At 47.5% G+C, this 12,995-nt stretch overlaps 1 protein-coding gene across 4 annotated transcripts in view; it reads left to right on the top strand.

Annotated features, from left to right (window-relative positions):
* ska2 (spindle and kinetochore associated complex subunit 2) overlaps positions 1-8,334 on the top strand; it is a 40,516-nt gene extending 32,182 nt beyond the window's left edge. Inside the window, exon 4 of one of the 4 annotated variants that reach the window (XM_034177489.1) lies at positions 8,163-8,334. In XM_034177489.1, the coding sequence (XP_034033380.1) occupies positions 8,163-8,195 (33 nt within the window). In that variant the 3' untranslated portion in view covers positions 8,196-8,334. The remainder of the gene's footprint in view (positions 1-8,162) is intronic. The other 3 variants (XM_034177486.1, XM_034177488.1, XM_034177487.1) reach the window with 3 other exon arrangements.
* Positions 8,335-12,995: the final 4,661 nt, after the last annotated feature.

The following is a 12,995-nucleotide window of genomic DNA, read 5'->3' as shown; positions in this document are numbered from 1 at the left end:
CATAGAAACATCAGTAATGTCACAATCACGTTTATAATCTGAACACAGAAACATCAGTAATGTCACAATCACATTTATAATCGGAACACAGAAACATCAGTCAAGTCACAATCAAATTTATAATCTGAAAAAAAAAATCAGTAAAGTCACACTCACATTTTTAATATGGCTAGAAAAACATCAGTAAAGTCACAGTCACATTTATAATATTAACAACAAAACATCAGTAAAGTCACAGTCACATTTATAATTTGAACAAAGAAACATCAGAAAGTTGCAATCACATTTATAATCTGAGGAAAGAAACATCATAAATTCAGTCACATTTATAATATGAACAAAGAAGCACCAGTAAAGTCACAGTCACATTTATAATATGAACAAAGAAACATCAGTAAAGTCACAGTCACATTTATAATCTGGATGTTGTGTGGGCCGCCAGAAGAGGAGGTACTGCTGGCCCACCACCAAAGGGCGTCCTGCCTGAAGTGCGGGCTTCAGGCACGAGAGGGCGCTGCCGCCACGGACACAGCCGGGAGTGACAGCTGTCACTCATTAACTCCTGACAGCTGTCACTCATTCTTCATCATCGCACTCCATAAAACCCAGACGTCATCTCCACCTCATCGCCGAGATATCGTACTTCATTGGAGGTAATATCCTCAGCCGTTTTGTGATTGCAATATTTGTATACTGTGAGTGTTTGCAGGAGTACCGGTACCTCCGTCGGAGAAAGCTGAGAGAGCGCTGAAGGCACTCTTTTCCCCTGAGGACGCTACAGTACTCTGCAGTTGTTGAGTGAGAGGTGGAGGTGGCATTCCCACCGTTGTTGTTACTGGGTGTACACACACCCACACTTGACTGTCTCTGTTCTCGCCAGCAGTACCAGATCCGACAGTCAGGGACGGTGATCACCTGGGAATTCGGGACTTGGCGGCTCCAGTAGTCACCAGGTTCTGTGGCGGCGGAAATCGTGTGGTTCTGGCTCTTCTCAGGACAGACGTCTTCTATCCTCGAGCCTGCCCACACGTCACCTTGTGGATTGACTGTAATTATATTCTGAGATTGTCTGTATTTCGTTGTGCACATTCACAACATTAAATTGTTACTTTTTGGCTCATCTATTGGCCGTTCATTTGCGCCCCCTGTTGTGGGTCCGTGTCACTACACTTTCACAACAGGATATCTCGGCCAGCGTCATGGACTCCGAGGGGCGTCACCCGGCTGTTGAACGACCAATGGGAGAGCAGGGAGCGCAGGCTTCTGCAGGAGGCGTGATTGGTGAGCTACAGCACATTCTCACCGCCTCACCGGCTCGGTTGGATCAAATGACCGAGCAAAACATCCTCCTGAACCGCAGGGTGGAGGCTCTCTCCGCACAGATGGCGGCGAGCGCTCAGGGCGCTGCTGCAGCTCCTCCTCCTGCCGACCCTGTGCAGGATATGAACGTTCCAGTGGTGGTTCAACAACCCCTCCCACCATCCCCTGAAGCATACATAAGCCCTCCTGAGCCGTACGGAGGTTGTGTGGAGATGTGCGCGGACTTTCTGATGCAGTGTTCGCTCGTCTTCGCACAACGTCCCGTCATGTACGCGTCAGATGCTAGTAAAATAGCTTATGTGATTGCTCTGCTTCGGGGTAAGGCACGCGCCTGGGCTACGGCGCTCTGGGAACAGAACTCACGGTTGTTATCAGCATACACTGGGTTTGTGGGGGAGTTCAGAACAGTGTTTGATCACCCTAACAGAGGAGAGACCGCTTCAACAATGCTGCTGTCAATGCGACAGGGACGCGAGAGCGCAGCCGCTTATGCAGTCAACGTCCGCATCGCGGCTGCGAGGTCCGGCTGGAATAACGTTGCGCTCCGCGCCGCCTTCATAAACGGACTGTCGTTGGTCCTGAAGGAGCAGCTGGTAGCTAAGGAGAAACCGCGGGATTTAGATGGGCTTATCGATCTCGTTATACGGTTAGACAATCGGTTGGAGGAACGCCGTCGGGAGCGAGGCGAAGGACGTGACCGGATACGCGCCGCCCCTCTCCCTTCCGGGTTCGAAAAGGGGCCGCCCTCCCCACGCTCCACAGCCGCAGTGCTCTGTGGGGCAACAGCTCCCCCTGCTGACGTTGTTAGGGAAACGCACAGGGCCAAAATGAGGAGGCTGATCCGCGGGGAGTGTTTTCTCTGCAGCTCAAAGGAGCACACACAAAAAAACTGCCCCAAACGGCCACAACAACAACCGCCCTCAGAGACTGGGCTAAGGGGGGGTCAAAACATTCACATGAGACACACACAGATTGCCACACGACTCCCAGTTACAATCCTGAGCGGGGATTTAACCCTTCAAGCCCCAGCACTGGTGGACACGGGGTCAGAAGGGAATCTGCTAGACAGCAGATGGGTAAGGGAGGTAGGGCTCCCTCTGGTGGCACTTCCTTCGCCATTGCAGGTGCGGGCACTAGATGGCACCCTCCTCCCTTTAATCACACACAAGACACAAGCAGTAACTCTGGTGGTGTCTGGAAACCATCGGGAGGAGATTGAGTTTTTTGTGACTCCTTCTACCTCCCGCGTGATTTTGGGCTTCCCATGGATGTTGAAGCACAATCCCCGGATTGATTGGCCGTCTGGGGTGGTGGTTCAGTGGAGCGAAACCTGCCATCGGGTGTGTTTAGGATCCTCGGTTCCTCCCGGTTTACAGGCTAAGGAGGAGGTCAAAGTCCCTCCAAATCTGACGGCAGTGCCGGTTGAGTACCACGATCTTGCTGACGTCTTCAGCAAGGATCTGGCACTCACCCTTCCCCCGCACCGTCCGTACGATTGTGCCATTGATTTGGTTCCAGGCGCTGAGTTCCCATCCAGCAGGCTGTACAACCTCTCACGACCTGAGCGCGAATCAATGGAGACCTACATCCGGGACTCATTAGCTGCCGGGCTGATCCGGAACTCCACCTCCCCGATGGGGGCAGGTTTCTTTTTTGTGGGCAAGAAAGATGGCGGACTCTGTCCATGCATTGATTACAGGGGGCTGAATGAGATTACGGTTCGCAACCGATACCCGTTGCCATTGTTGGATTCCGTGTTCACCCCCCTGCATGGAGCCAAAATCTTTACTAAGCTGGATCTTAGAAATGCGTATCACCTGGTTCGGATCCGGAAGGGAGACGAATGGAAGACGGCATTTAACACCCCGTTAGGTCACTTTGAGTACCTGGTCATGCCGTTCGGCCTCACCAACGCCCCCGCGACGTTCCAAGCCTTGGTTAACGACGTCTTGCGGGACTTCCTGCACCGATTCATCTTCGTATATCTGGACGATATTCTCATCTTTTCTCCGGATCCTGAGACCCATGTCCAGCATGTACATCAGGTCCTGCAGCGGTTATTAGAGAACCGACTGTTTGTGAAGGGTGAGAAGTGCGAGTTTCACCGCACGTCTTTGTCCTTCCTGGGGTTTATCATCTCCTCTAACTCCGTCGCCCCTGATCCGGCCAAGGTTGCGGCGGTGAGAGATTGGCCCCAACCAACAAGCCGTAGGAAGCTGCAACAGTTCCTCGGCTTCGCTAATTTCTATAGGAGGTTCATTAAGGGCTACAGTCAGGTAGTTAGCCCCCTGACAGCCCTGACCTCTCCAAAAGTCCCCTTCACCTGGTCGGATCGGTGCGAAGCCGCGTTCAAGGAGTTGAAACGACGGTTCTCTACTGCGCCAGTTTTGGTGCAGCCCGACCCTAGCCGCCAGTTCGTGGTTGAAGTGGACGCCTCTGACTCAGGGATAGGAGCCGTGCTATCCCAGAGCGGAGAGACCGATAAGGTTCTTCACCCGTGTGCCTACTTTTCTCGCAGGTTGACCCCAGCTGAACGGAACTATGACGTCGGCAATCGAGAACTCCTTGCAGTGAAAGAGGCTCTTGAGGAGTGGAGACACCTGTTGGAGGGAGCGTCTGTGCCATTCACGGTTTTCACTGACCATCGGAACCTGGAGTATATCAGGACCGCCAAGCGGCTGAACCCCAGGCAAGCCCGCTGGTCACTGTTCTTCGGACGTTTTGACTTCCGGATCACCTATCGCCCCGGGACCAAGAACCAGAGATCGGATGCCTTGTCCCGGGTACACGAAGACGAAGTCAAAACGGTGCTGTCGGATCCACCGGTGCCCATCATTCCGGAGTCCACTATCGTGGCCACCCTCATCTGGGACGTGGAGAAGACCATCCGGGAGGCCCTGGCACGGAGCCCGGACCCCGGAACCTGTCCAAAGAACCGTCTTTACGTCCCACCAGAGGCCAGAGCTGCAGTCTTGGACTTCTGTCACGGTTCCAAGCTCTCCTGTCATCCAGGGGTGCGAAGGACCGTGGCAGTTGTCCGGCAGCGCTTCTGGTGGGCGTCTATGGAGGCCGACGTCCGGGAGTACATCCACGCCTGCACCACCTGTGCCAGGGGCAAGGCAGACCACAAGAGGTCCCAAGGGCTTCTCCAGCCACTTCCTGTGCCTCATCGCCCCTGGTCCCATATCGGCCTGGATTTCGTCACGGGCCTCCCGCCGTCCCAGGGCAACACCACCATCTTCACGATAGTGGACCGATTCTCCAAGGCGGCCCACTTCGTGGCCCTCCCAAAGCTCCCACGTCGTCCGTCTGCATGGGATACCCACCAACATCGTCTCTGATCGTGGTCCCCAGTTCTCCTCACACGTCTGGAGGAGCTTCTGCCAGGAACTGGGGGCCACTGTGAGCCTCTCGTCCGGGTATCACCCGCAGACCAATGGACAGGCAGAACGGGCCAATCAGGAATTGGAGCAAGCCCTGCGCTGCGTAACGTCCGCACACCCGACGGCCTGGAGTGAACATCTGGCCTGGATCGAGTATGCGCATAACAGCCAGGTGTCCTCTGCCACCGGCCTCTCCCCGTTTGAGGTGTGTTTAGGGTATCAGCCCCCATTGTTTCCCATGGTGGAGGGAGAGGTCGGTGTGCCCTCGGTCCAGGCCCACCTGCGGAAGTGCCGTCGGGTGTGGCGCTCCGCCCGTTCTGCCTTGTTGATGGCCCGGACGAGGGCGAAGACCCATGTGGACCGCCGGCAATCCCCGGCCCCTGCTTACCAGCCCGGGCAGGAGGTGTGGCTGTCCACGAAGGACATCCCCCTCCAAGTGGACTCCCCCAAGTTGAAGGACCGTTACATTGGACCTTTCAAGATCCTCAAAATCCTCAGTCCTGCCGCAGTGAAGCTCCGACTCCCAGCTTCACTGCGGATCCACCCGGTTTTTCATGTGTCCAGAATCAAGCCTCACCACACCTCACCCCTCTGTGCTCCTGGTCCGGCGCCGCCTCCTGCCCGGATCATTGACGGGGAGCCGGCTTGGACAGTGCGCCGGCTCCTGGACGTCCGTCGAATGGGCCGGGGGTTCCAGTATTTGGTGGACTGGGAGGGGTATGGACCCGAAGAACGCTCCTGGGTGAAGAGGAGCTTCATCCTGGATCCGGCCCTCCTGGCCGATTTCTACCGTCAACACCCGGACAAGCCTGGTCGGGCGCCAGGAGGCGCCCGTTGAGGGGGAGGTCCTGTTGTGTGGGCCGCCAGAAGAGGAGGTACTGCTGGCCCACCACCAAAGGGCGTCCTGCCTGAAGTGCAGGCTTCAGGCACGAGAGGGCACTGCCGCCACGGACACAGCCGGGAGTGACAGCTGTCACTCATTAACTCCTGACAGCTGTCACTCATTCTTCATCATCGCACTCCATAAAACCCAGACGTCATCTCCACCTCATCGCCGAGATATCGTACTTCATTGGAGGTAATATCCTCAGCCGTTTTGTGATTGCAATATTTGTATACTGTGAGTGTTTGCAGGAGTACCGGTACCTCCGTCGGAGAAAGCTGAGAGAGCGCTGAAGACACTCTTTTCCCCTGAGGAATCTACAGTACTCTGCAGTTGTTGAGTGAGAGGTGGAGGTGGCATTCCCACTGTTGTTGTTACTGGGTGTACACACACCCACACTTGACTGTCTTTGTTCTCGCCAGCAGTACCAGATCCGACAGTCGGGGACAGTGATCACCTGGGAATTCGGGACTTGGCGGCTCCAGTATTCACCAGGTTCTGTGGCGGCGGAAATCGTGTGGTTCCGGCTCTTCTCAGGACAGACGTCTTCTATCCTCGAGCCTGCCCACACGTCACCTTGTGGATTGACTGTAATTATATTCTGAGATTGTCTGTATTTCGTTGTGCACATTCACAACATTAAATTGTTACTTTTTGGCTCATCTATTGGCCGTTCATTTGCGCCCCCTGTTGTGGGTCCGTGTCACTACACTTTCACAACACTGAACACAGAATCATCAGTAATGTCACAATCACATTTATAATCTGAACACAGAAACATCAATAATGTCACAATCACATTTATAATCTGAACACAGAAACATCAATAATGTCACAGTCACATTTATAATCTGAAAAAAAATCAGTAAAGTCACAGTCACATTTATCATATTAACAACAAAACATCAGTAAAGTCACAGTCACATTTGTAATCTGAACAAAGAAACATCAGTAATGTCACAGTCACATTTATAATCTGAACACTGAAACATCAGTAATGTCACAATCACATTTATAATCTGAGGAAAGAAACATCATAAAGTCACAGTCACATTTATAATCTGAACAAAGAAACATCATTAAAGTCACAGTCACATTTATAATCTTAACAAAGAAACATCAGTAAAATCCCAATCACATTCATAATCTGAACACAGAAACATCAGTAATGTCCCAATCACATTTATAATCTGAACACAGAAACATCAGTAATGTCACAGTCACATTTATAATCTTCGCAAAGAAACATCAGTAAAGTCACAATCACATTTATAATCTTCGCAAAGAAACATCAGTAAAGTCACAATCACATTTATAATCTTCGCACAGAAACATCAGTAAAGTCACAGTCACATTTATAATCTGAACACAGAAACATCAGTAAAGTCACAGTCACATTTATAATATGAGCACATAAACATCAGTGAAGTCACAGTCACATTTATAATCTGAACACAGAAACATCCGTGAAGTCACAGTCACATTTATAATCTTCGCAAAGAAACATCAGTAAAGTCACAGTCACATTTATAATCTTCGCAAAGAAACATCAGTAAAGTCACAGTCACATTTATATAATATGAACAAAAAAAATCTGTAAAGTCACATTCACATTTATATAATCTGAACAAAGAAACATCAGTAAAGTCACAGTCACATTTATATAATCTGAACAAAGAAAAATCAGTAAAGTCACAGTCACATTTATATAATCTTCGCACAGAAACATCAGTAAAGTCACAATCACATTTATAATCTGAACAAAGAAACATCAATAAAGTCACAGTCACATTTATAATCTGAACAAAGAAACATCAGTAAAGTCACAGTCACATTTATATAATCTGAACAAAGAAAAATCAGTAAAGTCACAGTCACATTTATATAATCTGAACAAAGAAAAATCAGTAAAGTCACAGTCACATTTATATAATCTTCGCACAGAAACATCAGTAAAGTCACAATCACATTTATAATCTGAACAAAGAAACATCAATAAAGTCACAGTCACATTTATAATCTGAACAAAGAAACATCAATAAAGTCAGTCACATTTATATAATCTAAGCACAGAAACATCAGTAAAGTCACAATCACATTTATAATCTGAACAAAGAAACATCAATAAAGTCACATTCACATTTATATAATCTGAACAAAGAAACATCAGTAAAGTCAAAGTCACATTTATATAATCTGAACAAAGAAAAATCAGTAAAGTCACAGTCACATTTATATAATCTGAACAAAGAAAAATCAGTAAAGTCACATTTATATAATCTTCGCACAGAAACATCAGTAAAGTCACAGTCACATTTATAATCTGAACAAAGAAACATCAATAAAGTCACAGTCACATTTATAATCTGAACAAAGAAACATCAATAAAGTCACAGTCACATTTATAATCTGAACAAAGAAACATCAGTAAAATCAGAGTGTCATTTATAATCTGAACAAAAGAACATCAAACACACAGAGTGTCTGTGATTGAGAAGCACATTGGCACGCCTCCCCACTGTGGCTGGTCTGATTTTGTGTCTGATGTGTCACCTCATGTTTGCTGTTGTGCTCAGCAGCTCGCTGGCTTTAATGCGGCGGCTCAATAAATCCAGGCTGAAGTTCCTGCAGCACCTCCAGTCCACCAAAGACCACGTCCATCTTCTGGAGCCAAGCTGTGTCCTGATTGGCTGTTCCTTGAGCTGGCTCCTCCTCCTTACAGTTTACCCATTGGTTGGTCACTCTGGTTTTATGTCAATTTCAGTTCAATTTTTTTATTTATATCATGTCATTTATGTGATTTAATCAGTGTCATGTTTATAAGTGTAAAAATAAATAAAGCTTCATCCAACAACAGCACTGGTGTGTGTGTGTTTTTAGACAGAGCATGACTCTGTGTGTTTTAGACAGATAGTGTGTGTGTGTGTGTGTGTGTGTGTGTGTGTGTGTGTGTGTGTGTGTGTGTGTGTGTGTGTGTGTGTGTGTGTGTGTGTGTGTGTGTGTGTGTGTGTGTGTGTGTGTGTTTCAGACATATGGTGTGAAGAACAACCCCAGGTTTCTTTTCAGCACTGTAGCCAGGCTGACAAAGAGTCAGAGCTCTATTGAGCTGAGTATTCCTTTAACTTTAACTAGTAATGACTTCATGACTTTCTTTGCTAACAAAATTTTAACTATTAGAGAAAAAATTACTCATAACCATCCCAAAGACGTATCGTTATCTTTGGCTGCTTTCAGTGATGCCGGTATTTGGTTAGACTCTTTCTCTCCGATTGTTCTGTCTGAGTTATTTTCATTAGTTACTTCCTCCAAACCATCAACATGTTTATTAGACCCCATTCCTGCCAGGCTGCTCAAGGAAGCCCTACCATTATTTAATGCTTCAATCTTAAATATGATCAATCTATCTTTGTTAGTTGGCTATGTACCACAGGCTTTTAAGGTGGCAGTAATTAAACCATTACTTAAAAAGCCATGACTTGACCCAGCTATCTTAGCTAATTATAGGCCAATCTCCAACCTTCCTTTTCTCTCAAAAATTCTTGAAAGGGTAGTTGTAAAACAGCTAACTGATCATCTGCAGACAGCATTAGTGAAGGTTACAAATTATCTTCTTATGGCCTCGGACAGTGGACTCTTCTCTGTGCTTGTTCTGTTAGACCTCAGTGCTGCTTTTGATACTGTTGACTGTAAAATTTTATTACAGAGATTAGAGCATGCCATAGGTATTAAAGGCACTGCGCTGCGGTGGTTTGAATCATACTTGTCTAATAGATTACAATTTGTTCATGTAAATGGGGAATCTTCTTCACAGACTAAAGTTAATTATGGAGTTCTACAAGGTTCTGTGCTAGGACCAATTTTATTCACTTTATACATGCTTCCCTTAGGCAGTATTATTAGACGGTATTGCTTAAATTTTCATTGTTACGCAGATGATACCCAGCTTTATCCATGAAGCCAGAGGACACACACCAATTAGCTAAACTGCAGGATTGTCTTACAGACATAAAGACACGGATGACCTCTAATTTCCTGCTTTTAAACTCAGATAAAACTGAAGTTATTGTACTTGGCCCCACAAATCTTAGAAACATGGTGTCTAACCAGATCTTTACTCTGGATGGCATTACCCTGACCTCTAGTAATACTGTGAGAAATCTTGGAGTCATTTTTGATCAGGATATGTCATTCAAAGCGCATATTAAACAAATATGTAGGACTGCTTTTTTGCATTTATGCAATATCTCTAAAATTAGAAAGGTCTTGTCTCAGAGTGATGCTGAAAAACTAATTCATGCATTTATTTCCTCTAGGCTGGACTATTGTAATTCATTATTATCAGGTTGTCCTAAAAGTTCCCTAAAAAGCCTTCAGTTAATTCAAAATGCTGCAGCTAGAGTACTAGCGGGGACTAGAAGGAGAGAGCATATCTCACCCATATTGGCCTCTCTTCATTGGCTTCCTGTTAATTCTAGAATAGAATTTAAAATTCTTCTTCTTACTTATAAGGTTTTGAATAATCAGGTCCCATCTTATCTTAGGGACCTCGTAGTACCATATCACCCCAATAGAGTGCTTCGCTCTCAGACTGCAGGCTTACTTGTAGTTCCTAGGGTTTGTAAGAGTAGAATGGGAGGCAGAGCCTTCAGCTTTCAGGCTCCTCTCCTGTGGAACCAGCTCCCAATTCAGATCAGGGAGACAGACACCCTCTCTACTTTTAAGATTAGGCTTAAAACTTTCCTTTTTGCTAAAGCTTATAGTTAGGGCTGGATCAGGTGACCCTGAACCATCCCTTAGTTATGCTGCTATAGACGTAGACTGCTGGGGGGTTCCCATGATGCACTGTTTCTTTCTCTTTTTGCTCTGTATGCACCACTCTGCATTTAATCATTAGTGATCGATCTCTGCTCCCCTCCACAGCATGTCTTTTTCCTGGTTCTCTCCCTCAGCCCCAACCAGTCCCAGCAGAAGACTGCCCCGCCCTGAGCCTGGTTCTGCTGGAGGTTTCTTCCTGTTAAAAGGGAGTTTTTCCTTCCCACTGTAGCCAAGTGCTTGCTCACAGGGGGTCGTTTTGACCGTTGGGGTTTTTACGTAATTATTGTATGGCCTTGCCTTACAATATAAAGCGCCTTGGGGCAACTGTTTGTTGTGATTTGGCGCTATATAAAAAAAAATTGATTGATTGAATTGATTCCTTGTGTGTTTGTGTTTAGACAGAGTGTGACTGTGTGTGTTTGTGTTTGAGACAGATAGTGTGTGTGTTTGAGACAGAGTGTGACTCTGTGTATGTGTTTGAGACAGATAGTGTGACTGTGTGTGTGTGTTTAGACAGAGTGTGACTGTGTGTATGTGTTTGAGACAGATAGTGACAGGCGGGATGCACGGGGATGGTAGGACACAAATGCACAGCTCTGGCAGACAGCTCTGTTTGTTAGTGGTCTTTACTAAGGCAAAATGCAGAGGTCGGTACACGAGCAGGCAGTCCAACAAAAGCAGCAGTACAGAAATCATCAGGCAAAATGGCATGGTCAAAACAACAGGCAGGAGGTCTGGTACACACTATGAGGCAGGAACAAGACCACAGGTACAGAGCTGGAATGCAGGCACAAGGCACGACAAACTGGCGGAGAACAATACCACCCAGTGAGCTTATAAAACCCCAGGTGGCAATCAGCAAATCAGGAACAGGTGCACATGGAAAGCACCAGAAGCAGGGCGTGGGCAGAGAGCGAAAGAGAAACACCCATTACCAAGAACCAATAAGAGAAACAGACAGACAATCCCAAGCAGAAAAATCCCAACAAAAGAATAAATAAACCAAAAACCTGATAACACAAAAGAACAAAACTCAAGCCCTGACAGTACACCCTCCCCACGGCCGACCCCGGACGGCCCAGGCGAACCAGGATGAGAGGAGTGAAACTCACGAATCAGAGCGGGGTCCAGAACAAAGTGGGAGGGAATCCACGACCGCTCCTCTGGGCCATAACCCTCCCAATCCACCAAATACTGAACCCCATGGCCACAGCGGCGAGAGGCCAGGAGCCGCCGCACCGCGAACGCCGGGCGACCATCCACGAACCGGGCGGGCAGAGGGGGAACGGCAGGAGGGCACAAAGGACTGGACCTAGCAGGTTTAATCTGACTGGTATGAAAGGAAGGATGAATGCGGAGTGACCTGGGGAGACGAAGACGAACAGAAACGGGGTTAATAATTCTGGACACAGGAAATGGACCGGCGAACCTGGGAGCCAGTTTACGAGACAGTCCTCTCAATTTCAGATGGCGGGTAGAAAGCCACACTTTTTTGCCGGGAACATAGGCAGGAGCAGGGGACCTTCTACGGTCAGTGGCAGACTTATAGTCCTGTGAGGTGCGAACTAAAACCCTCTTGGCCCGCTCCCAGGTCCCTCAGCAGCGGAGGATGAGACGAAGTGCAGAAGGAACCGAAGAGTCGAGATCTAGAGGAGGAAATAGAGAGGGTTGATGACCAAAAACGACGTGAAAGGGTGAGTAACCAGTAGATGCTGAAGGCAAATGATTATGGACTAGTTCAACCCAGAGCAGTTGGACGGATCAGGTGGCAGGCTGCTGGGAGGCTAAAATTCAGAGCCCCTTTTCCAAATCTTGTTTGACCCGCTCGGTTTGACCATTGGCTTGTGGATGGTAACCCGAGGTTAAACTAGCTGAAACCCCAAGGAGATGGCAAAATTCCCTCCAGAAGTGTGATACAAATTGAGGACCCTGATCCGACACAATATCCTGGGGAAAACCATGGATTCTAAAGATGCTCGTAAGCATCCGGAGCACAGCGGTGTTCTGCTGTATCTGTTAGCTGTTTGAACTGAGCTGTTTGAGTTCTTTGAATTAACAGTCTTTTTCAAGACTTTTTACTTTTTACTTTTTTACTTTTTTTTTTACTTTTTCACCGTGCTCCAACGCCTAAAGAAGACCTCTAACGGTCGAAGCATCGCGACGGAGCACTTTTATCAGCTAACCTTCATCAGCGTTGGCAAGCTAACTAGCTTGCTAACGCTTTCGTTTTTATTTTTATTTTATTTTTTAGCACTGTTGTCGTGCTGCTCCACAGCCTGCCTAGTGGATTTTTATTTTATTTTAGCGCTGTTGTCGTGCGTTACCTGTGCTGCTCCACAGCCTGCCTAGTGGATTTTTATTTTATTTTAGCACTGTTGTCGTGTGTTACCTGTGCTGCTCCACAGCCTGTCCAGTGGATTTTTATTTTATTTTAGCACTGTTGTCGTGTGTTACCTGTGCTGCTCCACAGCCTGCCTAGTGGATTTTTATTTTATTTTAGCACTGTTGTTGTGCGTTACCTGTGCTGCTCCACAGCCTGTCCAGTGGATTTTTATTTTATTTTTTACCACTGTTGTCGTGTGTTACCTGTGCTG

This window comes from Thalassophryne amazonica, chromosome 9 (assembly GCF_902500255.1).
Source record: "Thalassophryne amazonica chromosome 9, fThaAma1.1, whole genome shotgun sequence".
NCBI classification, from domain to species: domain Eukaryota; kingdom Metazoa; phylum Chordata; class Actinopteri; order Batrachoidiformes; family Batrachoididae; genus Thalassophryne; species Thalassophryne amazonica.
This window is presented reverse-complemented; position numbering and strand designations above follow the sequence as displayed.